This window comes from Clarias gariepinus, chromosome 28 (genome assembly GCF_024256425.1).
Source record: "Clarias gariepinus isolate MV-2021 ecotype Netherlands chromosome 28, CGAR_prim_01v2, whole genome shotgun sequence".
NCBI classification, from domain to species: Eukaryota; Metazoa; Chordata; class Actinopteri; order Siluriformes; family Clariidae; genus Clarias; species Clarias gariepinus.
In genome coordinates this window covers 11,782,501-11,810,303 of record NC_071127.1, presented here as the reverse complement: position 1 = coordinate 11,810,303, position 27,803 = coordinate 11,782,501, and the positions used below count along the sequence as shown (strand labels likewise).

At 37.0% G+C, this 27,803-nt stretch overlaps 1 protein-coding gene across 1 annotated transcript in view; it reads right to left on the bottom strand.

The window, feature by feature from the left end:
• Positions 1–119: 119 nt before the first annotated feature.
• The window catches only part of col9a2 (procollagen, type IX, alpha 2), a 31,420-nt gene continuing 3,736 nt past the window's right edge, over positions 120–27,803 (bottom strand). Inside the window, exons 3-32 of the mRNA XM_053490049.1 lie at positions 27,109–27,144; positions 26,859–26,921; positions 25,642–25,695; positions 24,996–25,031; positions 23,856–23,879; positions 23,148–23,201; positions 21,983–22,036; positions 21,415–21,465; positions 19,581–19,637; positions 19,426–19,479; positions 13,242–13,295; positions 13,083–13,136; positions 11,815–11,868; positions 11,664–11,717; positions 11,534–11,587; positions 11,276–11,329; positions 11,126–11,179; positions 10,333–10,377; positions 10,159–10,212; positions 10,007–10,060; positions 9,823–9,876; positions 9,571–9,642; positions 9,112–9,147; positions 8,948–8,992; positions 8,825–8,857; positions 7,026–7,172; positions 4,625–4,679; positions 2,118–2,306; positions 1,911–1,988; positions 120–1,144 (exon numbers count right to left, since the gene is read on the bottom strand). Coding sequence (XP_053346024.1) covers positions 939–1,144; positions 1,911–1,988; positions 2,118–2,306; positions 4,625–4,679; positions 7,026–7,172; positions 8,825–8,857; positions 8,948–8,992; positions 9,112–9,147; positions 9,571–9,642; positions 9,823–9,876; positions 10,007–10,060; positions 10,159–10,212; positions 10,333–10,377; positions 11,126–11,179; positions 11,276–11,329; positions 11,534–11,587; positions 11,664–11,717; positions 11,815–11,868; positions 13,083–13,136; positions 13,242–13,295; positions 19,426–19,479; positions 19,581–19,637; positions 21,415–21,465; positions 21,983–22,036; positions 23,148–23,201; positions 23,856–23,879; positions 24,996–25,031; positions 25,642–25,695; positions 26,859–26,921; positions 27,109–27,144 — 1,929 coding nt within the window. The 3' untranslated portion in view covers positions 120–938. The remainder of the gene's footprint in view (positions 1,145–1,910; positions 1,989–2,117; positions 2,307–4,624; positions 4,680–7,025; positions 7,173–8,824; positions 8,858–8,947; positions 8,993–9,111; positions 9,148–9,570; positions 9,643–9,822; positions 9,877–10,006; positions 10,061–10,158; positions 10,213–10,332; positions 10,378–11,125; positions 11,180–11,275; positions 11,330–11,533; positions 11,588–11,663; positions 11,718–11,814; positions 11,869–13,082; positions 13,137–13,241; positions 13,296–19,425; positions 19,480–19,580; positions 19,638–21,414; positions 21,466–21,982; positions 22,037–23,147; positions 23,202–23,855; positions 23,880–24,995; positions 25,032–25,641; positions 25,696–26,858; positions 26,922–27,108; positions 27,145–27,803) is intronic.

Genomic DNA, 27,803 nt, shown 5'->3' with positions numbered 1-27,803 from the left:
GGGGGGGGGGGGGGGTGATGAAAAGAAAAAAGGTTTTTTTTTAAAAAAGTAGTTGCGGTCGTGCCCTTTTGGTTCTTTCTGATTTTGAAATTTCACAAGATGCAGAAGAACATTCAGTCTTACAAAAGGTTCCTCTTTATTGATTGGTATGAACCATGAAAACAAAGTCTTTACAGATGAACCAAATAAATAGGGTGTTACTGTGAATAATCAGTTCTTCTGAAGGTTGACTATATAAACTTTAGGTTCCTGTCCATATTGTACCGATTTGATTCATACTGCTACACAATTAGCACACTTGCATCATTTACAAAGAATTTACAGTATTATTGGATGGGCAAAGGGAATAGGTTAGAATAGGTTGTTTATTTAAAAGCTAATAGACAGGTGCGTAATGTACACAGCAACTATAAGCTTAAAGACGTTTCCGCGAGGTATTTAGCAATAAGTTACAAAAATTAAACACTATTCTTCTGGGACTTTGTATTATTGTTAATTTTTTATTATTATCAATATTAACACGGGTAAACCTTGCTGTGAAATTCCGGCCATGTCTTGTTTCATTATATCACATAAGCTTCATAGATTCTTATAATTAAGAACATATGTAGTGACCACTACAAAAGATGAAACAGCACCAGGGATTAGATTTCAGTCTCTGAGTTAAGGCTTCCCGAGGACCTCATTGTCATCATGATGTCCTAATGATGACATTTTCATATCTCATTGCACTCATGGTGAGACGGCGCCGAGCCTAGATTACAGTTTTTGATGAACCCTAATCACCACCCTTCCCCACTCACACACACACACACACACACAAAATTGTCAAACTAAACCGCAAATTCAGTCACTCAGGACCGTTGCATCATGATGATGATGTCCCATGAAAGAAAGGGCTGTGGGTCTCTTTTTAATATTTCTGATGTTTGAAGGCTTTAAGTGGATGGTCCCTTGACTGTGCCAGCTTCCTGGAGTCGTGGGGAAGTGTAAGCTGACGCCGCCAGGCATGCTGCCATTTCACAGAAGCCAGGTAGGCCAGGAGGACCCGCTTTTCCGGGATGGCCTGGTTGACCGGCTGTACCCTGCGGGCCTCTTTCTCCTGGTTTGCCATCTTTTGCAACTCCATCCAGACCAGGAGGACCTAAGAGAGAGTAGCACATTCACTCATTCGGTCATGAACATGTAAATGTGTGAACGTGTGCATGGCTACATCTATGCTCCAAGAAAAACCTTTGTGGAGTCAGACTTTTACTAAGGGAGTTTTTGTAAATCTTTCTGTGAACACTTTATCCCGAATAAGGTACCCTTATTCAGTTAATATACACTGTGCCCTAAGCCTCCTGGGATAGGCTTCAAGCCCCCCAGCAACCCTGTATACACGATAAAGTGGTATAGACAATGAGTGGAAGTCTAAAAAAAATCCTTTTTCCATATTGCTCAAATAATGACCCACATGTCATGTCACATGATGTGCTCAAACCACCCCCCACCCCCAAACACACACATCACCACCCCCATCATCACCAAACTGTTAACTACCACCACATGTTCCCAATTAGCACACTTCCTATAGAAAGCCTGGACTTCCACTCTTGTTAGGTTTCCTTGCCTTGTATTTAACTAGACATTAACAAGCCTTTTGTTTGTTTATGTGGTTTGGGCTATTTTCTGGTTGTTGTGCTGTGCATTGCCAGGTTATGCTTTATGTTACCTTGCCTTTTTGGCCACCCTGCCACCCTCCTTAACAATTTTAATATAAAAAAAAAAATTGAAAACAATGTAAAACGAAACTTCTGCATCACTTTGTTTTGTTCTTGAAAACTTCTCTGTTCATAAAAAAGAGTAAAATACAGTAAATATACAAGGTATAAGAAATGCATATACAAAGTAAATGGTTCCCTTATTACCTGGAAGGCCAGGTGGCCCTGGGGGACCTGGGTGAGGGCGACCAGGGTCTCCTCTCTCTCCCTTTGCACCTCTCTTTCCTGTAAGATATAAGTACAGAAACGTCAATAAGGAATATGAGCAAAATACAACACTCATATGAACAGAACATCATGTGAACAGAAATAAGTACAGCAGTACAGAATTTAAGGGAAAAAACAAAACTTTACCTTTAAGGCCAGTGTTGCCGATTTGGCCTGCAGCTCCAATCATACCAGGGATGCCTCGAGCACCAGTAAGGCCATGGGCTCCCTGAGGACCTGGAGCTCCGGGAGGTCCTGGAGGTCCTGGTGGCCCCATGACTCCAGCTCCTCCTAGTGCTCCCCTCTTTGCACTCACTGCTAAAGCAGATAACCTTTCTGATGGAAATAAGAGAGTATACAGTAGAGTGGTCATCACTATTTGTATTATTGAGTAAACTATTATGGGTTGATGGTGGGTTTAATACCATAAATTAGAGATACTTATCTATTTACCATTCTGATATGTCAAGTAAAACTCTTTTAAAGATTTTTAACCACGCTAAACTGTAACAGATAGATGAACATACGTCCAAGGCCTGATTTTAACATGTGGTCTAAATTGGAGAGAAACGTCCACATGCACAATGTTATATAAAAAAAAATAATTGAAATGTTGTGCATGGGTATTGTGTGTACAAGATTCCCTGCAAGCAGCTCCAAACTTATTAGACTATACAGGAAGTACAGTTAATCTTTTTCATATGAGGCTTAACAAAGCATCCGTCTTAAGAGAAAACGACCCAAGCCTTCCTGAATGCTCAAGGTCAAATTACCATTCATTATTGTCCAGGTTTTTTACAGTTGAGTCCATAAATTATGGAACAAAGACGAGTGGTTTGGCGTTTAGCCTCTATACACCACCGCACTGAATTGAAATAAAAAAGAAACACTCAGGATGAGAGGGAAGAGTCATGACTTCAAGTGTGTCAAGTGTGGCATTAACCATTCAGGAATTACAGGCACTTTTCCTGTCAAACATGGTGAGGAGAATGTTATGGCATAAGTGTGTTGGGCTGTCAATGGAAGCAGGTCAGCGGTGTTTAATGAAGAACTGATTCCTGATAAAAGTAGCAGGGTGCCAAATGCTGCAAAACTGATAGGACATCACTTCCTATTGCAGATGGATAATGACCCAGAACATACAGAGAAAGCTATCCAAGGGAAAGAAATGGGATGTGCAAAGTCAGTCACCTACTCTAAACTCAACAAGGCATGCTTTTCACGTAGCGAAGACAAGACTGAAGGCAGAAAGGCACTCAGAAATTTGCAACTGAATGCAGCTGCAGTGATGACGGGGCAAAGCATTTCCATGGAGGAAACTCATCAACACTTGGTCATGTTCATGGGTTCCAGACTCGCTGACTGTGAAGGGAATTTCATCCAAGTATCAAAGCCAGGGATTATGTTTATAATTATATTCGCTTGTTCCATTATTTATGAGCCCCACCCAAATGGGTGTTTGTGCATGAAAATGGATGTAATTACCTTACCGTCACAATTTTTTATCAGACTGAATTGAAACTTGAATCAAAGCTGAAAGACTAGAGTTCACTCAACTTGAGTGTTTCATTTCAAATTCAATGTGGTGATGTACAGAGGTCAAATGCCAAATAATTTCAATGCAACATTTATGGACCTGAGCAGTGGCTCAGAGGGCTAAGGCACTGAGTTACTGATCCCACATTTGAGCCCTACCAGGTTGCTACCATTGGGCCCTTGAGAAAGGCCCTTAACGAAAGGCCCTTAACCCTATCTGCTCCAGGGGCGCTGTATCATGGCTCTGACCCTAGTCACGCTGGAATATGCAAAAAGGAATTTCTCTGTGCTGTAATGTACATGTGACAAATGAAGGCTTAACTTAACTTAACCTAATACCCATTAGTACCAATGGCTACAAATTTTTTAGAAAAAAAAAAAAGGTAGTGCATTGGGTGTCCCTGATTCTGTTTACTGATATATAATTAATATAATCAATGATATTCAATTTATCTGACTGAGATGTTAATATTGTTGATGATTGTTCTTGTTGTGTATATAAATGAAAAAAAAATCAAGTGGTTTGTCTTGGCCAATGCATAAGTGCTAAGATAAAATTAAGTTGACCAGGTATGTCGTCATACACACTCTGCCAAGAGGTCTCTCTGACCAAATCTAATCATCCTCGCTGCAAGAAAGATGCCATCTTCCCATTTCACAAGCTGTTTTTGTTCAAATTGTGTGTATATGTGTGTGTGCGCGTGTTTGTGTGTGTGTGTTTGTGTGTGTGAGCGTGATTTAAAGCCAAAGGCAGGATTATGTGGAAATGATAAGGGCTAACAGGAGTTATCATGAGTCAGCCGTGGTCATCTCAAGCAAAATAGGACAAGCTTACAAAACCCTGTGTAAACTGAGACGAAGGGATGGAGGGAGCACAAAAAAAAAGTCGATTCAAAATAAAGAGGAAAAAAAATAGCTGCAGTCTGCACTATTTGTGCTGTTTGGCAGCCAAGATGTCTCTCAGGAGTGATGAGTTCCACATTAGTTCATTTCTATGGATACAAAGCATGGACTTAGCAGCATACATTCCAGCTGCTCTCTTTTATCCGTCCGTGATCGCAGCTGATGTTATGTGCAGTGCAGGATAATCTCACATTTTCTGAAATAATCATACTCACCCTGCAGCATCTTCAGGACCACCTCGATGATGTGCTGATCTGAGGCATCACGACCCTAAGAGAGAGAGAGAGAGAGAGCAAGAGATGAAGGAAGCAGGAGAGTGACATATGCAGATTAGGAGAAGAGATACTGCAGGAATGCTCTCTTAACTGTCAATTTTCACTGAATATATTAACATCATAGCATTGATTTCAAAAGTCTGAGCTCCCTGCCAAGAACTGTTCTATATTTCATACACACTGACTATTAAATATATCATTTAAAACTAAAAAAATCTAATGAATTTCAGATACATCACTGGTGTGACCCTATATATGTGCGTGTGTGTGTGTGTGTGTGCTGGCCTGGGGAAACCCATCATATGCTCAGATCTGCCCTTTTCTACTATACAGTGTATCTTGAATAATTAGAATATAGTAAGAAAGTAAATTTTTTAGTTCAAATTAAATTTAAACTGTGAAACTCATTTTTTCAATACATGTAAAGTGGAATATTTCCAGACTTTAAAAAAAAAAATGATTTACCATATAGAAAGTCTGAAAAGGTATGTTAATTCACACACCCAATATTTTAGCATGAATTACTCCTTTAGCATGAATAAACAGAGGCGAGCTGCCTATGGCAGAGTTTAAGCATTGTTGACCAGGTTGCTTTGATATCAGCCTTCAGCTCGTCTTTATTGTTGGGTTCGTTGTTTCTCCTATTTGACTTGTTGGCTGGCCAATCAAGCACAGTAATATCACAGTCAGCAAACCAGTTAGTGATAGTTGTGGCATTGTGGGTCCTGCTGGAAAAAGCAAATCAGCATTTCCATAAAGCTTGTCAGAAAACAGGAGCATGAAGTTCTTTAAAACCTCCTGGTAGATGGTTGAGTTGACTTTAGAATTGATGAAACACAGTGGACCAACACCAGTAGATGACATGGCACCCACCCTTCATCACCAACTATGGAAACTTCAAACTGAACTTCAAGGCAACTTGGATTCTTTGCCTCTCCACTCTTCCTCCACCCTCTAGGGCCTTGATTTCCAAATGAAATGCATCATTTATCTGAAAATCTGAAGAGAGGACTCTGGACCACTGCATAAAAGTCCAGTTCTTTTTTTAACCTCGAACTAATGTAAGATGCTACTGATCTTGTTTGAAACTAGGAATGCAAAAGTTACCTGAAGACGTCCCTGCATGATGGCTCTTGACACACTGACTCCAGCCTCATTCCACTCCTTGTGAAGTTCTCCCAAGGTCATGGATTGGCTTGTCTTGACTAATTTCTTAAGACTGCAGTCATTCCTTTTTCTTGTGAAAAATTTCCTACCATACTTCCACCTTCCAGTCAACTTTTCATGAATATGTTTCGATACAGCACTTACTGCAGCTTTCCCTTGTAGATGGTATCAGTGATCATCTTCTGGGCAACTGTTAAGTTAGCACTCTTCCGCCTGCATGTACTTAACTAGACTCAGAGAGACATGGTATTTATACTATAGGAATTATAATTAACTTAATCTCATTATGAAACATAATGATTTGACTTTCATGAGCTGTAAACTGCAATCATTGAAATATTTAAGGTTTAAAATGTTTTATTTTAGACATAATGAATCTAGGACACATAAGAGTTTCCGTTTGTTAATTAAATTATGAAAGAAAATTAATGTTTTTGTGATGCATGGTATATAGTTTGTTTATTTCGAATGTGTATCTGGTTACCCCAATAAGAAAAGGGAGAAATTTACATTATTTATTACAAATAATCACTGACTCATTTAACCAGTTGATTAAATTTCTTATTAACCATTGTATTTTGTTGGGTCATTTCAAAACTTGGAATGTAGTTGAGCACCATGTGACAGACATTTTGAATTGTGACATTTGTTCTGAATTGATTATGCATATTATTAGTCGACTTGTTTGGGTATTAAACTAGTGAGAACTGTACAGAATTTTCGGAAAAGCACTCTTCATAATCTTTAAGGCTTATGGCTGTTTATTTACTGTTGTGTTTGTTAAACTGGCTGCTTAGTCAATATGCAATTTGCAAGCAGACAACCAAAGCAAGAAATGGAAAAATAATTCCATGTTTAAATTAAATGTTATTTTTCGGTGTTTTTCCGATTGCAGCAAGCACAAACTTAAATACATCCCTTATACACCCAAATAATTAATTATACACTCCTTATACACAAAATACTTAATATCTAACACCAAAATCGACTTAAACAATACTGACCAGTACAGTACTATCCACTGTATGCTGTTTTTTTTTTTCAATAAACGTTTTTTTCCCCAAAATAAGCGGTTGTATTGATTTCTGATTTCACCAAGTTTTGCAAAACCAAATTACACTGATTACATCACTTACATTTATACAAATTACATTAATAAGCGGCCGATACTCACAGACGATCCCTGTATTCCTGGCATGCCTGGTGCACCTCTTACTCCATGGAGGCCTCGAGGTCCAGGTAGACCGGGTGGACCCTGGTCTCCAGGTTTTCCAGGATCACCTGTAGGACCATTGTAGCCCTGATCACCCCTGACTCCTTGCTGTCAGTGAAAAGCAGGATAAAGAAGAGTAGAAATGGACAGTAATGAAACTTTCTGGATTATTCTTATTTCTGTCTCTGCACTTTATATTTTAAATGTTATTCCCATTTTTTTTTTTATCATGACACCATTCAATTATGGAATGAAACTGGTTAGAATCCATGGTTTCATTACCCACAATGCCAACACTAACAGTTTTTCCAGCAGTAATTCAGATAAGATTTTTATTTGCTTGTTTCTATTGTAGTGACTATGTCAAAGCAAATACTATGGCAGATAATCTACATGGTCTACGGCTAATAATAGCAATAAATTTACGTAAAGAGGCTTGATTATTTGACAAGGAGTGTAAAAGAGATTTTATGGAATGGGACTCTACTTTCACTGCTTTGTAAAAGTCTGTAACATAATGAGATTGTTTTTTTTCCCTTATTAACTTCCAGATGTAACAAGCATACATAACATGAAGTAGCTTGTCTTACAGCGTTTGTGTATCAACTTCGGGGTGGTACCAGTGGAATCACACAGTATTGTTACTTTTCTATAATAGCATGTTTTAAGTCCTGCTAGGTTTAAAAAAATATATATATATTATTAATAAAAAAAACATCTTGCTGTTTTATTTTCTTTTAACTAATTAATTTGCCTCCACACTCCTGTGCTACTGCTTATCCTCTAATTTTCTAAAATAACATAAACTAAGTACAACCTGTCCTGATGTTACTCTTTTATCTTAAAGCACGTGTTCTTTGAATTTATTTATTTGTGCTGCCATTTTATATGAAACTTCTCATAGAATTTCAACCCAATGTTGACATTTAACCCTGTAGACTTTTAGCACCTTTTCAATTCCAGGCTACAGTCTTTGTTTGGCAAAAGCTGCATTTAGCATTTAAAAAAAAAAAAAAAAAAAGGTTAAAAGAATCATCATTGGGTTTTTTTTCTTTTAATGAAATAAAGTGTGGCATGTGGCTATTAGGGACACCCTAATGATTTGCTTAAAATGGAAGGGTTAATTATAATAAGAGGTAACATTCAAACAATAATTGGAGTAACTTTCAAAGTAACTAGTCAATATCACAAAAAAAACAAGTTTCTCTTTAGTATTTCTAAAATGAATTTTGGATGATGCAACTCTAAGATGAACATGTGATATTCCCAATACACAAACCAGCCATAACATTAAAACCATCAACGTTATAATGGTTACATGGTAACCAGTGGTTGTCTGGCACCAGGACATGGGTAGCGGACGCTTCGGTGTTGCCAGATGGGACCTCTTTAAATAGAATTTGTTTGACTGGTGCATCCCACTGATCAGCAATCTTGGGCTTATGGCCAGTTGGGCCCAATGCATGTTGGGCTGTGGTGCACTAGGTGTTCTGGTGCCTTTCTATCCTGGCCAGCATTGACTTTTTTACGTGGTTTATGCTGCATTGGCTTTTCTGTGGGATTGGACCAAACAAGCTGGCCTTTGGTCCCTGTCACCCTGTGATTTCCACATAATAAAAATAATAATAATAAATTATAATTATTATAATAATTATTATTATTATTATTATTATTATTATTATTATTATTGAAATAGTTATTTCATGCAGAGGAAGTTATAACATTATGAATACAGTATTTTCAGATTGCATTCTACTTACCTGTCCTTTAGGCCCAGGTTCACCAGAGAGTCCCTGTTAAGACAAGGACACTCAATGGTATATTCCTTTATAATATAGAAATATTCCTTTGTTCCCAATTTGTCAGATATATTATGTTTGTACCTTTTCTCCCTTCTCTCCAGGCAATCCCTCTACACCTGGGTCACCCTGTATGACAACAAATATCGATCAATTCTCATGCACTCACTCTATGTTGTATTTTATGATGTAGGATTTCCATTATGCTGCATAAACATGGTCATCTATTTATTTGAGCATTGACTCACAAAGTCTCCCTTTGGTCCGACTTTGCCTTGGAATCCCTGAAGAAAGAAGTTAGAGCAGATTGGACATTCATCACAAGCTGTAATGGCTCAGGGAGAAGCTTTTTATTGTACACAATGTCTTTGTTTAACCGGATACCACTCTAAATTATCAATGGCGATGCCCAATAGCTTGCATTAAATGGCCAGTATATTACGGATAAAAGGACAACAAACATTAAAGTGTCCATAGGCAGATATTTCATCTTTGAGGAAACGAATTATTTGACAAACCAGGACATAAATTATCCAGAAGCTGGGAAAATATCTTCTGGTGAAAAAGGCAGAGCATCGCTTTGTGTATAGATGGGGTAATAGCACCACTGCATGGATGGAACATCTAACTGCAAGGTCTAAAAATGGGTTTTTATGCGGAAACTCTTTCTGTCAGGATGTGAAGACGAGCATGGTCTGGTCACTCACTTTATCTCCTTTGGTTCCAGGAATCCCCTGAGGCCCAGGTATACCCATTGGCCCCCTTTCTCCTTTATTTCCCTACAAACAGTCAGTCATCGAACAGGGGTTAGAAGGTTTCATAAATTAAATTTCAGGATATGTGAATAAGAAATACTGAGGTTTAACATTTTTTTTTATATACAACGGGATAAAAATATGACATGATAATTATGCGTTTTTTTAAATGCATTATTAATGTAAACAATAACAAAATCTTACAGCCTTGCCAACGATTCCCTGAAGCCCAACAGGTCCTCTCTCACCCCTGTCACCCTGGAGGAGAAGAGCAGACAGTCAATAAGTTAAAATAATGTATTAAATTGATATTCAACAAACAAACAAATAACTATAATTAATAAAATGTTAGACTATCAAGAAAGCAAGTTAGAAAAACTGATGGCACCTTTGGTCCAGGAACTCCAGCCATACCGGCTTCTCCTGGTGGCCCTGGCTCCCCCTGTATAAATAAACAGTCAAGTCAGTAGATAATACATTAGAAATAATAACTGAGAACTATAAATAGAAAATGACTCAATGACAAACAAGAATTCATACCTGAGGACCTGGAGCACCAGCCATTCCTACCAAACCCCTAGGTCCAGGCTCACCCTACAGTTAAAATAAAACAAAATCGAGTTTTTGACTTTTTCTTAACAGGTATGTAAAGGTGCCTTTGTGCGGCTAAATTACTACACCTACTGAGAATTAAATGGCATAGTAGCCTCTCACCTTTGCACCCACGCCACCTTTAGTGCCAGGTCCTCCAGGCAAACCCTAAGACAAAAAAAAAATGAAAAAAGGTCAGAGAAGTAAGACCTGTGGCACTCTGATGATCACTCAGATGAGACGCAATCGCCCGAGAGACAGTGATAACTTGGGTTTCTCGAGACGGCTCCTCCATTACGCTGGGTGCTCAGCTCAGTGATGGTGTGGATAATACCCAGCATGCTCCATTAATCCCAGTCACCAGGAATAAGAGTCACATTTGATGATGATGAATTGTTTGCAGAGAGAGAGAGAGAAAGCAATTTCAAGGTGGTATAAATTCGAAAGTAATCAGGCAACAGGGGTCAATCTGGATCAGTGTACAGAAACTATGCCTTCACTTTTGGTTAATTATTTCCTCCTTTTCCGCTGTTGTTATTGCTGTAAGTGGGGGAGGGAAACACAACGCAGAGTGACTTGGTGACTACGTGAGAAGAGTGAAAATATGTCCTAGGGCACGTGTATCATATGGACTTCAGTTGTATGCCAGAAGACACTGTGACGAGACTCAGTGACCACTGCCGGTTTCAGGGTTTTAGACATAGTTCTCAATATTTCTTACAGTAAGTGGAATCAATGTGATCTTAAACAATAAAATGTAAACAAGTCATTGACATGGTCATCCTTCCACTAAACCGCCTCAGTGGACACATCTGTGTTACGTGAAAGTAGCAAAGTACTGTACAGTAGCAAAGCCTAAAAAGTCTTGCTAAGGATTAAACCAGCCTTTAGACCAGTCTTTAGACTAGGTACTCACTGCTGTCCCCTGATGTCCAGGTGGACCAGGTCTTCCATTCTGGCCGGCAGCACCCTAAGCAACAAATCAAACATGTATTTGAAAATTATTCAGCTTGACATTTAGATCTGATTTGATCTTAGGAACACGTGGCATTATTGTTGACCATACTTTAATTCCTGGGATGCCGGGGGTACCATCTTTGCCATCGATCCCTGGGAGACCCTGAATCATAAAGACAAATGTTGTTAAAGGAATGCATAAAATAATGCATTATAATTATAAGTATAATGCATAATAATAATAATAATAATAATAATAATAATAATAATAATAATTATTATTATTATTATTGTTATTATTATTATTGTTATTATTATTGTTATTATTATTATTATTATTATTTAAGAAATATTTGATTTTACTCACATTCTCTCCCTTCTTTCCCACTCCTCCCTGTAGTCCCCTGATGCCTTGGTCACCCTATACAAAACACACTGTTAATTCAAATGAAAAAAGAAAATCTAGGGTTACTAGAATCCTAATTAACAGTACTCACCATATCACCTTTGTCTCCAATATCTCCAGGAGGACCTCGTGGTCCCTCTTTACCCTATATAAGACAAGAAAGAGATTTTTTTAATGTTTTACTTGATTTCTGTAATTGAAAATCGAGACTAAATCGAGTATACCAGCATTTATAAACTTACAGGGATTCCAGGAAGTCCAATGGGTCCAGCAATACCTTTGTAGCCTTGAGGGCCCTAAGAGACATTATGAATAAAGTGACATTATGAATAAAGTGATTTGGAAAAGCTTGGGATTATGCTCCACCATGGTTTACTATTCAACTTGAATTGTGTATTAATGTGTGCATTTTTAAAAGCAATATCATTAGACATACTACTACTGAAATACTGGCGTACTGTATTATTTATATGTAGAAGTAGAATGTAATACATTAATACACTGTGCTTTAATTCATGTGCTTTTTACACACATGTTCATTTTTCACTTAAACTGTAGGTCATGTGGTTTTATTGTTTACATTTAGTTTTCTAAGAATATTCGCTAATTTTTATTAAAACACATATGGAGTATGTTTTCCCATCTAGATCAGATCAAGTTCCTTGTTTGATCAGTTTCAGAAGAATATATATTTTTTGTTAAGCCACCAAGTGACCTATGAATCATTCAAACATAAAAAAAACATATAACTTAAGGCATGAACCAGTGAGAAACGGGTGCAGATGATGACAGTTGATCAGGACGGTGATTAGTATACTGGTGATGCTGAATGCTGAGTGATTGGAACAGACGAGAGGGGAAACGATGCTGCTGCTGAGGTTGGTACATAAACTAGTAGGTTTTAAACTGTATCTTCAGGCAGCCTGTCACAGTAAAACATTTGTTTGTTTCTTTAATTTAAGCTATATAATTTAGATGAATTTAAAAATAAGAAATACAGGTTGGCTCAAGACTTTTGCACTTTGAATTTTGGACAGTAATTATTAATAAATAATAATAAAAAAGAAAAACACTTTCCTATTTAGAAACAGTCTTATTGTTCACATGTATTTTTCCTATATTATTAGTCAGTTTACTGTATGTACATTTTCCTATGTGGGTCATGTGGGTTCATTTTTTACATTATAATTTATTGGTCATTTTTATTCCATGTATATATATATTTTTTTTCTTTATAAGACTTTTGGGTTTATTTTTACATACGACATGGGTCATTTGTTTTAGGATGTAATTTTTTTTTTACAAGTAATTTATTTTCACACATTGTTTTAACACAGTTTTATTATTTATTTCAGATTAATTAAAAAAATTCAATATAAAGTATGTGCTTTTTCTGTAACGACTTGGATAGCAGTGTGCATGTTGCTCAGTCTTCTTTCCAGTGTATCAGGCATTCAGTTTTTTTTTTTTCATTACTTTTAGCAGCAGTTGTGGGTGTTATATGACTTACTGTCTCTCCTTTGCGCCCAATCATTCCTGGATAGCCTCTGAGCCCCTGTGGACCCTGCAATATAAAGACAGAAATGCTAGCACAATGCCTCTATACTGCAAAAGCAATGTAAAAGTTGAACATTATCATATGACAATAGAACATAAATGAATGCATTACTGGAGGGCCTGGTATTCCTTGCTCACCAGAGATCCCAACATCTCCCTTTGTGCCCTATGAAACAGAAAGGCAGAGTCAGAAAATGAATCTCTTCTTGTATATTTAACATTCGTGCTTGTTAGTAAAGCAACCGGCGAACAAAATGTTTCTGGCATGAAATGAAAAAGATGATCACTGCTTGATTATAAAAAGACTGCTCATTCTTCACTCGGAAGAAGAAGAATAAGCTTGTTTTACATTTAATTTAAAATTGCACTACAATGCTCCAGCAAATCTGACTCCAATGATTGTAATCTCTATTGATTTCCTTATTAGTCGTTACTTTGCTGTGACTGCAAAAACAATTTGCTAATCTCATTCTGGTTAGACAACGCACAAAACAAAGCAAGGTGAACATCTAAGGCTGGATATTTTAATTTCTAGGCAGGTCTCAGACACCACTATGCGATGAACTATAAAAGTAAAACCTGCAAGTCCCTTGAGGCGGTCCTGCTGTCTGTGGGGTGCTCATTAAATACGATTAATACGGTGTAGCTCTTCTTCCCTCCTGTAGTACCTGACATCCTCCCATGCCTTTTCCACTGAGCCAGTCTTGACTGCTCACACACCAAACAGATTAATGCTGCTGGTGTGCCTCTGAGGGCTTCATTACGCCTAATCCACTGGATGAATGAGTGGGTGTACTGCTTAGCAATTTGTTTGTATGTTTGCAATGCAATCCATATATTAGCTACGTAGGAACTCTTAGAATTTGCTTACATGGTGATGTAATTTTTTTTTCTCATTTATTTTAAATATGTATCATTAACAGCAAGGTGTCTAATGTAATTGATTCTGCTACTGTACATCCCTATCTTGCAATAAATCCAACAGACAGCCTAACATTAACACTAGAAGCGCCGAGCAGCGGTCATTTGACCGCAAGGGGGTAAAAAAATAATAATACTTCACACTCGATCAATTTCCAGGACCCTCCTTTCATGACTTTTCCTAGTTCTGTGAGCTTAATCACCCTGTATGCTTAAATTTTTAAAATCGCACCAGTAAAAGCCAGTATAAAGCTATTTTGCTCTTATTTACGTGAAATCGCTGACAGCTGCGCGGCGGCATTGACGTTTCCCGTCTTTTCCAACCTGCGATTCTCATTTCTCTCAGCAGATGGCGCAAGGAATCGCGCATACTATCTATGCGTCATTCAGTGCGTATGTGTAACTATCACAGGTTTCATTCCATATATGCAGTTCATGCTTCCGTAAAATATCGACAATTCGCCATTCGTTTTGGCGTTGATAATCAGCGATATTTTATAAGGACATTTAGGGAATTTTGCTTTACTTAATTTTATAAGGTTTTGAGAAAATTAATTAGTTTGTTCGTTCTGTTAGAAGCTTCCGTGAAATTATCTAATATAATTAAACAATATTGTTTTACATATTACATATGTAATGACCCCTCCTGAGGATATAAAGCCTCATTATTGAATGTAAATAAATCAGATCTACCACAGCAGATAATAAACTATGCTATGTCATAACCGAAGCAAACACCACGATTATGCCTCGTTTCGTTCAGTGTTGCTAGGCAACGGACCATGCGCCTAATCGGCGGGAACGTGGTTCACTTTGCCGCGGTGTATTATAAACCTGCGGGATGTTTCACTGCTTATGCATAAAAGCGAGGGAAATGTGGAGGTGATGTGTGGACACTGAATGAGAACTAAATCAAAGATTTCGGTAACTACACTGAGTGTGACATCTGCATAGTGACACTAAACAGCTGAACACCTTCACATTCCCGTTTACCTCTGAGAAAGAAAAAAAGCTGTATGTTGTTTGTTTATATGTAGAATGTTTATAAAAGTACACGAAGTAGGCGCGCGCGCACAGACACACACACACACACACCTCCCCTGAGCCCTCGGTCAACATCTAATGACCGTCGGTATGCAAATGAGTCAAGACGTAGCCTAACGTGGTGTCGTGTCGGATTTTAGCGGTCAAAGAAAGTGGAATGACTTTGAAGCCGTTGCAGCGTTTTTTTTTTCAGTTACAACAAGCACAGCGATGAGTCCACGTTGTTTCACTGGTTATGACATAGTGACACTAAACAGCTGAACAACTTCACTTTTCTGTTTACCTCTGAGAAAAAAAAGCTGTATTTAGTTTGTTTATATTCAGAGTAACACCTTCCAACCACCTCTCATAGTCTATTGTTAGTTTTAATGATTTGGCTGAAACTAATTATCACTACATAAGTACCCCAACACCACTGATCATGAGTTTCAGCTGAAACTAATTCTATACATGCAACAGAAAATGTAGATGCAGATTCCAAATGTATAAAGATACATGCTATATATATATATATATATATATATATATATATATATTCCGCTTCAGCGTGTTTCTTAATCTTTCCCTATATATATATATATATATATATATATATATATATATATATATAATATACTTTTCAAATAAAATCGCTATTACTTGACCCTGAAGTTTAGTTTAGCACACAAAAACTAAAAAGTCATTTCTGGTAAATCAACTGCATATGTAGTTTATTCACAGCAATTCATTAATAAAATGAATATACATTGTACAGTACAAGGTAAACACGAGAAAGATTACAAAATAAAAAAACAAAGAGTGTCTTCTTTACAAACAGCTTCTACTGTGCGTCGAGATGCTGAAATCCCTTGCATGTTGCCCCTCAATTTTGTGCTTCCATTTCAAGTGGAGAGATATTTGACCGACAGCTTAGAACAAAAGAACTGTAGGTGTGATCACAACCCCCTCCGAACGACCGTGCCATCAATCACTGACCACCTCAGAAGTTCCCTCGAATGTATGCTGATGTTTTGCAAGTATTTTTGCAAAACTATGGCACTCTCTTGAAAGGTGGTTGGAATGTGTTATTCATTCATTTATTCTATACAAGGGCACTAACTACACAGATCAAACTGTTACCTTATTTTATTCTTATACTCATCGCTGTGCTTGTTTTAACTGAAAAACGCCGCAACTACTTCAGGGGAGGTGTGTGTGTGTGTGTGTGTGTGTGAGCGCGCGCGCTGCAGCCTGTGAACGAATACGCACAGCAGAGGGACAGAGACATGAGGGACATCTAATACCGTATTGTTTAGTGTCCCTTTTTCAGCGGATTTCTCTGCTACCGCAGATCAGTTTATCAACTTGTAATATATTAATTTTAGGAATATATTAACATGTGCAGACATTTAGTTGATGGGGCGCTGCCCCTATTGCCCCTGAATAGAGCCAGCCTCGATTACACACACATATATATATATAGCATGCATCGAATACACACAAATATATATATATATATATATAGCATGTATCTTTATACATTTGGAATCTGCATCTACATTTTCTGTTGCATGTATAGAATTAGTTTCAGCTGAAACTCATGATCAGTGGTGTTGGGGTACTTATGTAGTGATAATTAGTTTCAGCCAAATCATTAAAACTAACAATAGACTATGAGAGGTGGTTGGAAGGTGTTACCCTCAATATAAACAAACTAAATACAGCTTTTTTTCTCAGAGGTAAACAGAAAAGTGAAGTTGTTTAGCTGTTTAGTGTCACTATGTCATAACCAGTGAAACAACGTGGACTCATCGCTGTGCAAACTGAAAAAAAAAAACGCTGCAACGGCTTCAAAGTCTTTCCACTTTCTTTGACCGCTGAAATCCGACACGACACCACGTTAGGCTACGTCTTGACTCATTTGCATATCGACGGTCATTAGATGTTGACCGAGGGCTCAGGGGAGGTGTGTGTGTGTGTGTGTGTGCGCGCGCGCGCCTACTTCATGTACTTTTATAAACATATAAACAAACAACATACAGCTTTTTTTTCTCAGAGGTAAACGGGAAAGTGAAGGTGTTCAGCTTTTTAGTGTCACTATGCAGATGTTACACTCAGTGTAGTTACCGAAATCTTTGATTTAGTTCTCATTCAGTGTCCACACATCACCTCCACATTTCCCTCGCTTTTATTACATGAACATAAGCAGTGAAACACTCCGCAGGTTTATAATACACCGCGGCCAAGTGAACCGATTAGGCGCGTGGTCCGTTGCCTAGCAACACTGAACGAAACGAGACATATTCGTTGTGTTTGCTTCGGTTATGACATAGCATAGTTTATTATCTGCTGTAGTATATCTGATTTATTCAAATCTAATATTGTTTTAGCGATAATTTCACGGAAGCGAGTTCAGAACTAAATCGCTGCTCCGAGACGTTCAGAAGCTTCAAATAGAATGAACAAACTAATAACATTTTCTCCATACGATATAAAATTAAGTAGAGCTTTCCTTTTTGTTATAGTACGAAGCCCCTAGATGGACAAAGGAGGAGAAAAAACGGCAGAAAAAAGTCAAAAACTTTGGGTTATAATTCCAAACATGACTTGTTTTTTCCCTCTGACTTGTTTTCCCCCTTTTCCTTTGTCCCCTTAGAGACTCTGTAGTAGGTTTTCTCAGTTGAATATGAAAAAAAGATACCGCTTATTATCAACGCGGGAATGAATGGCGCATTGTCCAAGTGCAAGTTGATCTTGGAGCTAAACTATTTGCTTTGGGTGAAAGCGCCATCTAGCGATCATTGTGTGTCAGCAGCAGCTTCCCATTCAAAACAATAGGCGGTCAAATGACCGCTGAACCGCGCTTTTAGTGGGTGACACTGGCGCGGCGCTTCTAGTGTTAAACTTAACCGAATTATCAATCTCATTTTAGCACCAGTTTGTTCCATGTAGTCTCAGTTGGAATAACTTGTTTCTGTGCAAAAAAGTATATACAGCAACATTTTTGACCTAGAAGTAAAAGATATTGCTGTACAATGTGATAACAAATGGTGTCTTGGAGACATTGAAAATCATCTAACAAAGTTTAAAAAAAGAAATCATTTTTCTTCCTCCAATGTAGCTGAGATGGATATTTTTGCCACGACCTGGCAACCTTGCATATCGAGAAAATACTTTTAAATTCCGTTTGGGTGCATCTGTCAACACATATCTCTGTTCAGAAGAGAAACGGCTGAGATTTGTTTTTCACTTTCATTGCATCATCAAGCAATGATTACACTGTTTGTCTCTTCCTGCTTGACTGCCAATTCAATCAACCCTCGGAGTCTGTCAGAAGAAACGTAATTACCGATAACATGAATTTAGCAAAACATTCTGCATGACAAAACCTGCACACATGACATTTATAAAAGGCATTATATTACATTAAATAGGTTGTTAGTCATTTAATATTGTCACATGTATAAATGTGAAGCACCATTCGCACGGTGGAATGTTGACATTTTGACATTTTCCTTCATGTGAAAGTGAACCAGAAGTAAAGTTACACTCGAAAAAGTGGACATGGGAGAAAATGGATATAATGATCCCATTCAGACTGACTGAGGTGCAGGAGCATCGCAGACATTTTAACAACAGATATGTGACTACAAACTGAATTTATTAGGCTTATGCTCATGTTGCTGTGGAATGTAAAGTAGCTATTCAACAACATAATCCAAGCATTTATATTTACAGCATTTGGCAGACGCCCTTATCCAAAGCAACTTTTTTTTTTTCTAATCTCATTATACATTCGAGAGGTCGAGGGCCTTGCTCAAGGGCCCATAAGTCGCAGCTTGGTGGTGGAGTTTGAACCTGGGACCTTTCGGATCGTAGTCCAATCACCTTTTTTTTTTTTTTTTTTTTTTTTTGACATTTTGCATTTACTACTGATTTTGATACATTGGTTACTAACCCAATGTGATTTTTGTACTAATTCCATACTGTTACAAGTGTATTTATGATTTTTAAAATACAGGTATTTAGACGTGTATTTATGATATCTTTTTTGAGTTTTTTTGTCCCTCTGGCCTTCTTAAATTTAAGAAACTAACCTTGTAATATTAGGTCCCTTACCATTCAACCAAATCATTTATTATTTGTGCCCTATAGCAATTTGGAAGGTATTTTTGCCTAGTACATGCAAACACATACTGTATATACCGTATATTCATGTTTAACTCATTTTAAAATCTTGCAACCTACCAAGTTTATTTTTTTTCTAATTCTTGTTTAAACACTCACATTCCTACTATTCTGCTTGTAAAAAGCATATAATGATTTTTTAAAGACTATTTAAAAATCCATACCGGCTTTCCAATGTCTCCTGGTGCCCCCAGTATACCGACACGACCTTTGTGACCCTGCAAGGAAAAAAAAATCAGTGAACTACTGTAATAAAGCCTCATCATCTATATTGTCATAATATACTGTAGACTTTAAAATGTTTAACAAGCTCATTTACCTTCATGCCCTGCAGACCTTGAGGACCTTTAGGTCCAGGAGGACAGTTAGTAGGGCACTACATGAAAAGAAGAAAAAAAAGAAAAAAAAGGACAGTTTACAATTAATTCTCAAACATTCTGGAATTTCCTTCGGCATCTATCTATCTATCTATCTATCTATCTATCTATCTATCTATCTATCGATCTATCTATCTATCTATCTATCTATCTATCTATCTATCTATCTATCGTATAAATTACATCAATTTATGCGTGTGCTAATGAGCATAGATATTAGAAGGGATTAAGAATTTTTGTTTAATTGGGAAGCCATTTAATTCATAATGTCTGAAATCGTTAAAAGAAGTGCAGCAAGAAAGCTCAGGAAAGTTATTTTATTAATCACTCTCATGTACTCTTATATCCAAATGTTTAAGATACAATCAAAACTGTTTTCATTTCATTATTGTTTGATCAAGAGTTTTAAACTGGGGTCTTGCTTATCATAAAAAAATCGATGAGATTGCCGGCTCTTTCTGGTGACGCATTCTATAAGTAACAGTGGCAAATCATGGGCATCTGTGAGCTGATGTATGTGGAAGAGGGCAGATAGCACTTTCATTCAAATGCGTTACAGTTCGGAAAGTATGTCTCTCACCCTTTCTGCAAATGTGCTCAACTGAGTCCTGGATTAGAACATGCATTTTCCATGGTGAGTTGAAAGTAATGTTTCTTTTATTAATTCAAGCAAGTACTACATATTAAAAACTATTGTGTTGGCAAGTGCCAGAGACAAAAACTTATTAACATTTTCTCAAACTATAATTTAGTAACTTTTTAAAGCTGTTTGTTCCTCTTTCAGAACTTTGCAGTGGAGTAATATCTAATAAGTGTAAAACTGCCAGAGATTGAGGTCTAAGGCTCAGCCTGTCTCAGCCTGTCTCCTAGGTTTTTTATGCTGCCTTTTCATCCATTCCCAGGAAGATCAAGGCCTTTTCACAGGTCCACCAAGAAAGCCACACTTGCCTTACTCTCTCTGGTCGTTACACCTTAACGTCTCTCCCTAATCTCTCTCTATTGCTGTTTCTTTTTACCAGCTCAACTTCTTCACTCTCTAATGACTCTCCCTCCTACTCTCACCTTCTCCATTGTTCATGTAACAGGCCTTTTCAGACAGGGAAGGATCCTTGGAGGACTCAAAAAGGAAGAACTTTCCAACAAAGTGAAGACGAGTAGTGCTACCAAGAGCTAACAAGAAAGAAGACAACTGACATGCTGACATATAACGGTCTGGATGACTAAGAATCTGCACAGAAATTAAATTAATGATAATAATAATAATAATAATAATAATAATAATAATAAAGCATGTACTAGCTCTACTTTAATATATCCCACAATGCTCCCATCCACAAAACGACTCCAAAACAGGAGTATCTGCTATGAGATAACAGCCAGATAGTTATTTTACTCAGTCACAATCTCAAACCTCCTGTGGCGTCTGTGCCATTGTATTTATGTGCATTAATGAGCCCTTTTCTGTCATCCTGTCTATATTTATCTTTGACCTTTTGGACTGCATTAGCCAGATATTCCTGGCCTGACATTCCTTGCCACTTGTTCTAACTATCATTGTGCAAAATAAATCTTTTGTGATACAGCCACGGAAATATCAGTGTAATATCTACAAGTGACAAACACATTTTTTTTCTGTAAGATGCATTGTCCAAACCATTATTCTTACCTTACTGTATATTGACATAACTTTATTTGTAATAATATAAAAAAACACTCAGCAGACAATTATAAATTATATGCAAATACACATTATAATAGTAATAATAGTAATCTTACCTGAAAATCAGCACTGCCTTCTTCTAAACCCAAGAACTTCCCAGGTGGCCCCTGAGTAAAGTATGAGTAAAATGCATAATCAATATGGTGAAGCTTTATGTCAGGAGTTTGTTTAATGTAAGGTGTCACCACTTTCAGTGGTTTTTAATGGGAACTTTTCAGTATTAGTACAATTGTTAGAAATGATGGTAATGGAATGGCTGTTTACCAGACACCAATTGGCTGTTCTGCTTTATTGTAAGAGATAACAGGAATAAACTTAAAAAAAATATTTAAAACATTGAGTATAATTTTCAATCCATTTGTTAGTAAGTTTAAAATTGCAGTCATTGGTAAGTCTTTTAAAGAAACCTAAAACACATTCAGATGTGCTGTTTTTGGAAAATAATCAACTTTACAGTAAATCCCTTCTGCACCTTGTTGGTTAAGTTTGTTAAGTCTATGGCAGCACATTCTGTAATATTTCATTTCTGACATACCGTACACTTCAGACAGCTTAGCTAAACCTGCTTCAAAACATTTTAATACATAATAATAAATTATTAACAATAGCAAAATCATGACTTACAGGTTTTCCTGGAGGTCCTGGCAAACCTGGTGGTCCAGGAAGTCCCATATCTCCCTGGAAATGGGAAAATACAAATGTCAATAGGAAATAACCTGGTTGAAATACATGTCCATCGACAGATTTAACTAACTTCCTTAACCTTTCTAACCTTCCTTTTTCTGTTCAATATTTCACAATACATACACTGTTTATCACGAACCATTAAAACTGGACACATTTTTTATGATGTTATACTTTTATACTGCCCAAGATGTATCTTTGGATGGTTGACAAATTAAAAGAAAAAAAAAAGAAGAAGTAATGTTTGTAGAAATGTGACAAAGGTGATCCTGAAAGCAGCACATCCTAATACAATTCACATGCAGTATCATGCTGGAGCCCAGTTGACCTTTAGTTTGGATAAAGATGACAAGAGGATCCAATATTAAAACACAGATGCAAAAGTTTCAGTCGCAAATTCTTCTCAACTGGCTGTGCTTCGATAAGAACAGTGAATAAGGCATGATTTATGGAAAAGGCACCAGTAAATTGGGTTTTAAAGCAACTCCAACTCATCGGATGACTGAAAATATCAATGCAGGATGTGATCAAACTGTCAACACAAAAGTCCATCGACATATGTTTGGAGTGGGATATTATAGTAGAGTTGCAGTGGATAAACTGCTCATTACAAAGGCATTTAAGAATTCGGTGCAAAAAAAAAAGTCTTTAGAACTGGTTGAAAAGGTGATGTGGTTGGGAAAGAGTGTGAATCGATACAACCTTGGTCTTATTTAAGATCTTCAATCTTATTATAAAACATTCTAACGGTTCCTTCCAAGATGACTTTGTTCATTTGTAGGGGATAAGGGTTCACTGACTGGGTGTGAAAGTGATATGTATGGGAGTATGGGAATTTTTGGACAGATGTGTAATAGAGAGCACGGAAAACTACCATCATCTTAACACCATCCGAGGAAATCTCTCTTGGAAACATAGTCTTCATTCAGTTCGGTCAGTCCAATTAAGTAGAATTAGTGGAAAGGATCAATAAAGTTGTCCAGGAGGTTTATGGTGGCCCAACACCTTCCATGTTATGTTTGTTTTTACTTTACATGCAATGAAGATGTTGTTATACTCATTAGTGATGACATTAGTTGTGTGTGAGGTACATGAGTAGACCAACCTTGGGTCCAGTAAGTCCAATTTCCCCAGGAAGCCCTATCGGACCTGCTGGTCCCTGAAGACCGAAGAATGAACAAACATGTCGGTTAAAAAGATTCTTCTACACAGATGATTAGTAATTGCCACATTAATTTACATTTACATTTAAGAGTCTGGCAGACACCCTTATCCAGAGCAACTTTAAAAAGTTTCCGTCATTGAATAGATCCGTACACTGGGTAATCAGGTTAATAACGGGGGGGGGGGGGGGGGGGTTTAGCTGTACGGATATCTAGAGGAAGTTCAGAACAGAAAGGAGTCTAGATGTACGTCTCAATGTTCCTTAATCATGGTGCAGTGCTTGGTATGATTAGAGCTGAGAGGTATGTGGGTTCTGGGCCGTTTTTAGCTTTGTAATTAGGTTTTTAAAAACTCTATTACTGAGTTCAAACACCAGGGAGCAGTTAAAGTGCACTAATGAAAGACTCTTTAATTATTGTCCAGCTATACAGTACTAAAGTAGAAGCTGCAAATGGATTTTGGTTTTGTTGTTATTGTAGGCTATAGATTATGTATCTATTAAATAATAATAACAACAATAATAATAATAATAATAAGAAGAAGAAGAAGAAGAAGAAGAAGAACAACAACAACAAGTGATTCCAGCATTGTGGCCAAGCATCTTATCCATTGAAGATTACCCTAATGTTTTATAGTAATAAGTACATACCGGAAGGCCAGGAAGCCCAGGTCCCTTCAGAAAAACACATAAAGAAGCATATAAAATGTATTGTAAAAATATCATATCACGGTATTGACCTTGTGTCAAAAGACAAAACAATTTTTTTTTTTTTTTTGGAAATATTTAAAAAAAGAACAAAGGTCTAGATTCAGTCTCTTCAGAGACACATCATAAGTTCAGTGAGCCGAGCATGAGATTTTTAGTTAAATTTAAACCTGAGACTTTAGATTTAGACCTTTTGGTTAGCTTAGTAGCTCAATTATAAAAGCAGAAAATCAAGAAAAATACAGTTTTGATTTAAAGCAAGATTTTATTAAACAAATATCTAATGGTAGATTAAGTTTAATTGACAATAACAGTTTTATGATAAGCATGCTGATTTTATAGTCTATTTACTGTATATAGATCTGTACTGTATGTGATAATATTGCCCCTACCTGCATAAATTACCTGACAGTTTATTAAGCATTTGCCAGCCTACAAACTCCTTATCCTTTTAATAATATAAAAACAAGGAAAAAAGTGTGATGCTTTGCAGAATGAACTAGTGTAGATAGTAGTAAAAATGTGACAATTTACAGCCCAAAAGAATCAAAGTTTGTCACATCTGTTATCATGCAAATGTATTGTAAAAGAATGTATAATGTTTTAGCACTATACACCAATCATGCATAATATTGAAATGCAAAATAGTAAACCGGATATTGTGTAGGTTCCCCGTGTTCCACCAGAACAGCTCTAGCCCCTTGCTGTGAGATGTGGGGCGGGGACTCTGTGGATCGGACTTGGCACATTGAATAGATGCTTAATCAGATTGAGATCTGGGGAATTTGGAGGCCAGATCAATAGCATTGAACTCTTTGCCTGATCAACTATACATGGCAGGCTGAAATGCACTGTCTTCTGGTACCTTGTACCTTTCTACTTAGCAATTTATGCTGCATTGGCTTTTCTGTGGGATAGGGCCAGACAGGCTGGCTTTTGAGTCCCACAGGTATAGACTGATGATAATCCTCTCATCAGTTTACTGGTATATAATTGATAATCAATGTTATTCCATTTGCCTGGCTGTGGTTTAAGTGTCTGATTGGTGTATTTAAATTTATATTTTATTAATATTATACTTACAGGTGGTCCTGTTGGACCAGTAGGCCCTGGTAGACCCTGTGGAAACGAAAAAAGTGGTGGAAATCATTATGCAAGTATGAACTGAAAAACTCAAAAATAAATAAATAAATAAATAAATGAATGAATCATAAACAAATAATGTCAACTTAGAGCTAATATGTTTTGAATAACGTTATACGATAAATGCAGTATAGATTTTATCACTAGCTAAAAATGTATTGTGTATATAGAGTTTTAAAACTCCATATACACTATATCCATATTTAAAAAAAAAAAATCTATATAAATACATTCTGCTGATGAAATCTAGTAAATTTATTTCAGACTTAAAAGTTTCTGAGTGCAAAAACTTTGAGATCTATTGGTCACCATTAAAGTATACCTATTAGTAATATTTTCGCTTAAAAAAAAAAAATACATAAAACATTAACACACGTATTTGCGACTAGCCATAAGAACTGAAAGTAACCCAAAAGCCTTTTTTTATCAACTGCTGTCTTTAAGGACAACATGCATGGATTATGGATTTCTGCTTTTTGTAATTTAACGTTTAAAAGAGTGAATTTCAGCAAACTAAAATCCAGATTAAATGACATTTACCATAGCTTATGTCTGCTTTATGAAATCTGCATGGAATCTTACCAACCTTTGGTCCAGGCTTTCCAATGGGACCTCGTTCACCCTTTCCTCCAGTTAAACCCTAAAGAGAAAACATTTCCAATAAGCATCTCTCAAGGAATTATCTTTCCAGTCATGTTATAAGTCAGAATTTTAAAGCCAGTTTACAGCTTAAATAGTTGTTTAAAAAAGACTTTGTAACTGACACATTTTGACAGTTTGTTTAGAGTTGAGGACTAACATTCTGACATTCCAGGGTGGATTATCTGAGCAAAGCCCTGTGACTCTGAGCGTGTGACTGCGAAAGCTGAGGTCGGAAAGATCATCTGAGCTTCATCGACTTGCACTTTGAATTTATGCCAAAACTCTGCATGATGTACTATCATTGAAAAAAGATCAAATGTTTCGCTCAGTTTTATTATTTGTTAAAGAGTCTGCATAAAGTGTATTAGAACTAAAACCCACACAATGTTAACATTACAGCCACTGTGCAGCTATTATTTGGCCATAAATATAACTATGGATTTAAACATGACTATATAAATATACAGTATGTAGTAATAACCATAAGCCAGTATCGTACTACATTATATGGACCAACGTATTTGGCCAAACCTGAAATTACATTGTTTCTATATACGTATACTTCAATATGGAGTTATTCCCCTTTTTGCAGCTATAACAGCTTTCACTCTTCTTGAAAGGCCGTCCACAGGATTTTGGAGTTTTTCTATGTCCATTCATTCTGTAGAACATTTATGATGTAGGATGAGAAGGCCTGGCTCACAATCTCTGTTTCAGTTCATCCCAAAGGTGCTCGATGGGGTTGAGGTCAGGGCTCTGTGTTAGGGCCAGTCAAGTTCTTCCACACCGGACTCATCAAACAATGTCTTTATAGTCCTTGCTTTGTGCACTGAGGCTAACGTTATGTTGGGATAGAAAAGGGCCTTCACCAAACTGTTGCCACCCCAGACGGTTAAATTAGGATGGCCCTTCACTGTGGATAAGGAGCCCGGTTGATAAAAACACCTGAATTCAATAATTAACGAGTTTGGCCAAATATTTTTGTCCATATAGTGTATTTTAAATTTCCTTACACCAGGTATGTCTCCTCAACCTCATAACTCTGATCACATCTTAAACCTTAATCCAGTGCTGTTTCCTTTGTTTAAAAAGAAAGAAAGAAATGATGAAAATGGCATATGACGTCTAATCTGGCATTCCCTAAGTCACGGTTGAACTCACATCAATCCCATCATCCCCAGGAGAACCGTCTGGGCCCGGCTGGCCTGATTCTCCCTTCTGACCCTGGAAAGTGAATTACAGGGACAAATTAAATTTATCACATGCAGAAATAGCCTACAGTCTGAAAAGGTTAGATTAAGGACATTCAACCTCTAGAAGTAAAGTAACATCAATATTCCAACACAAAGAGCCTGTAAAAAGGAGGTTTCTGTATGAGTCTCAGGGACATGTCTTTTATAAAAGTACTTACAGCAGGTCCAGGAGGCCCAGGAGGCCCCTTTTCACCCTGTAAAAAAAAAAAAAAAAAAAAAGAAATGAAAGAGATTTGAAGTAAGATATACTAGCTATATAACCTTCCTGCCTGGAAGCTCAGATAGAAAAAATATTATTGATTTATTTTTTGAGATGAGTTGAAGCTATTACAATATCATAGACTACAGTGCTAATAGAATTATATAACCCACAGTGTATATATATATATATGTATATATATATAGTATATATATATATATATATAGTATATATATATATATATATACACACACACACACACAATACATTTTGTATGTATTGTATTGTGTTAAATTAGTCAGATCTGACCTTTAAATCTATAAGATAGAGTTTTCACTCACTCACTCACTCATCTTCTATACCGCTTTATCCTGTATTCAGGGTCGCGGGGGCCTGAAGCCTATCCCAGGAGACTCAGGGCACGAGGCAGGGTGCCAATCCATCACAGGGCACACACATACACGCACTCACACACTCATTCACACACTACAGGCAATTTTTGGGAATGCTAATTAGCCGAACCTGCATATCTTTGGACTGTGGGAGGAAATCTAAGTACCCGGAGGAAACCCTTTCAAGCACGGGGAGAACATGCAAACTCCATGCACACAGAGACGGGAATCATGGCTTATAAGACAGAGTTGATTGATGTTA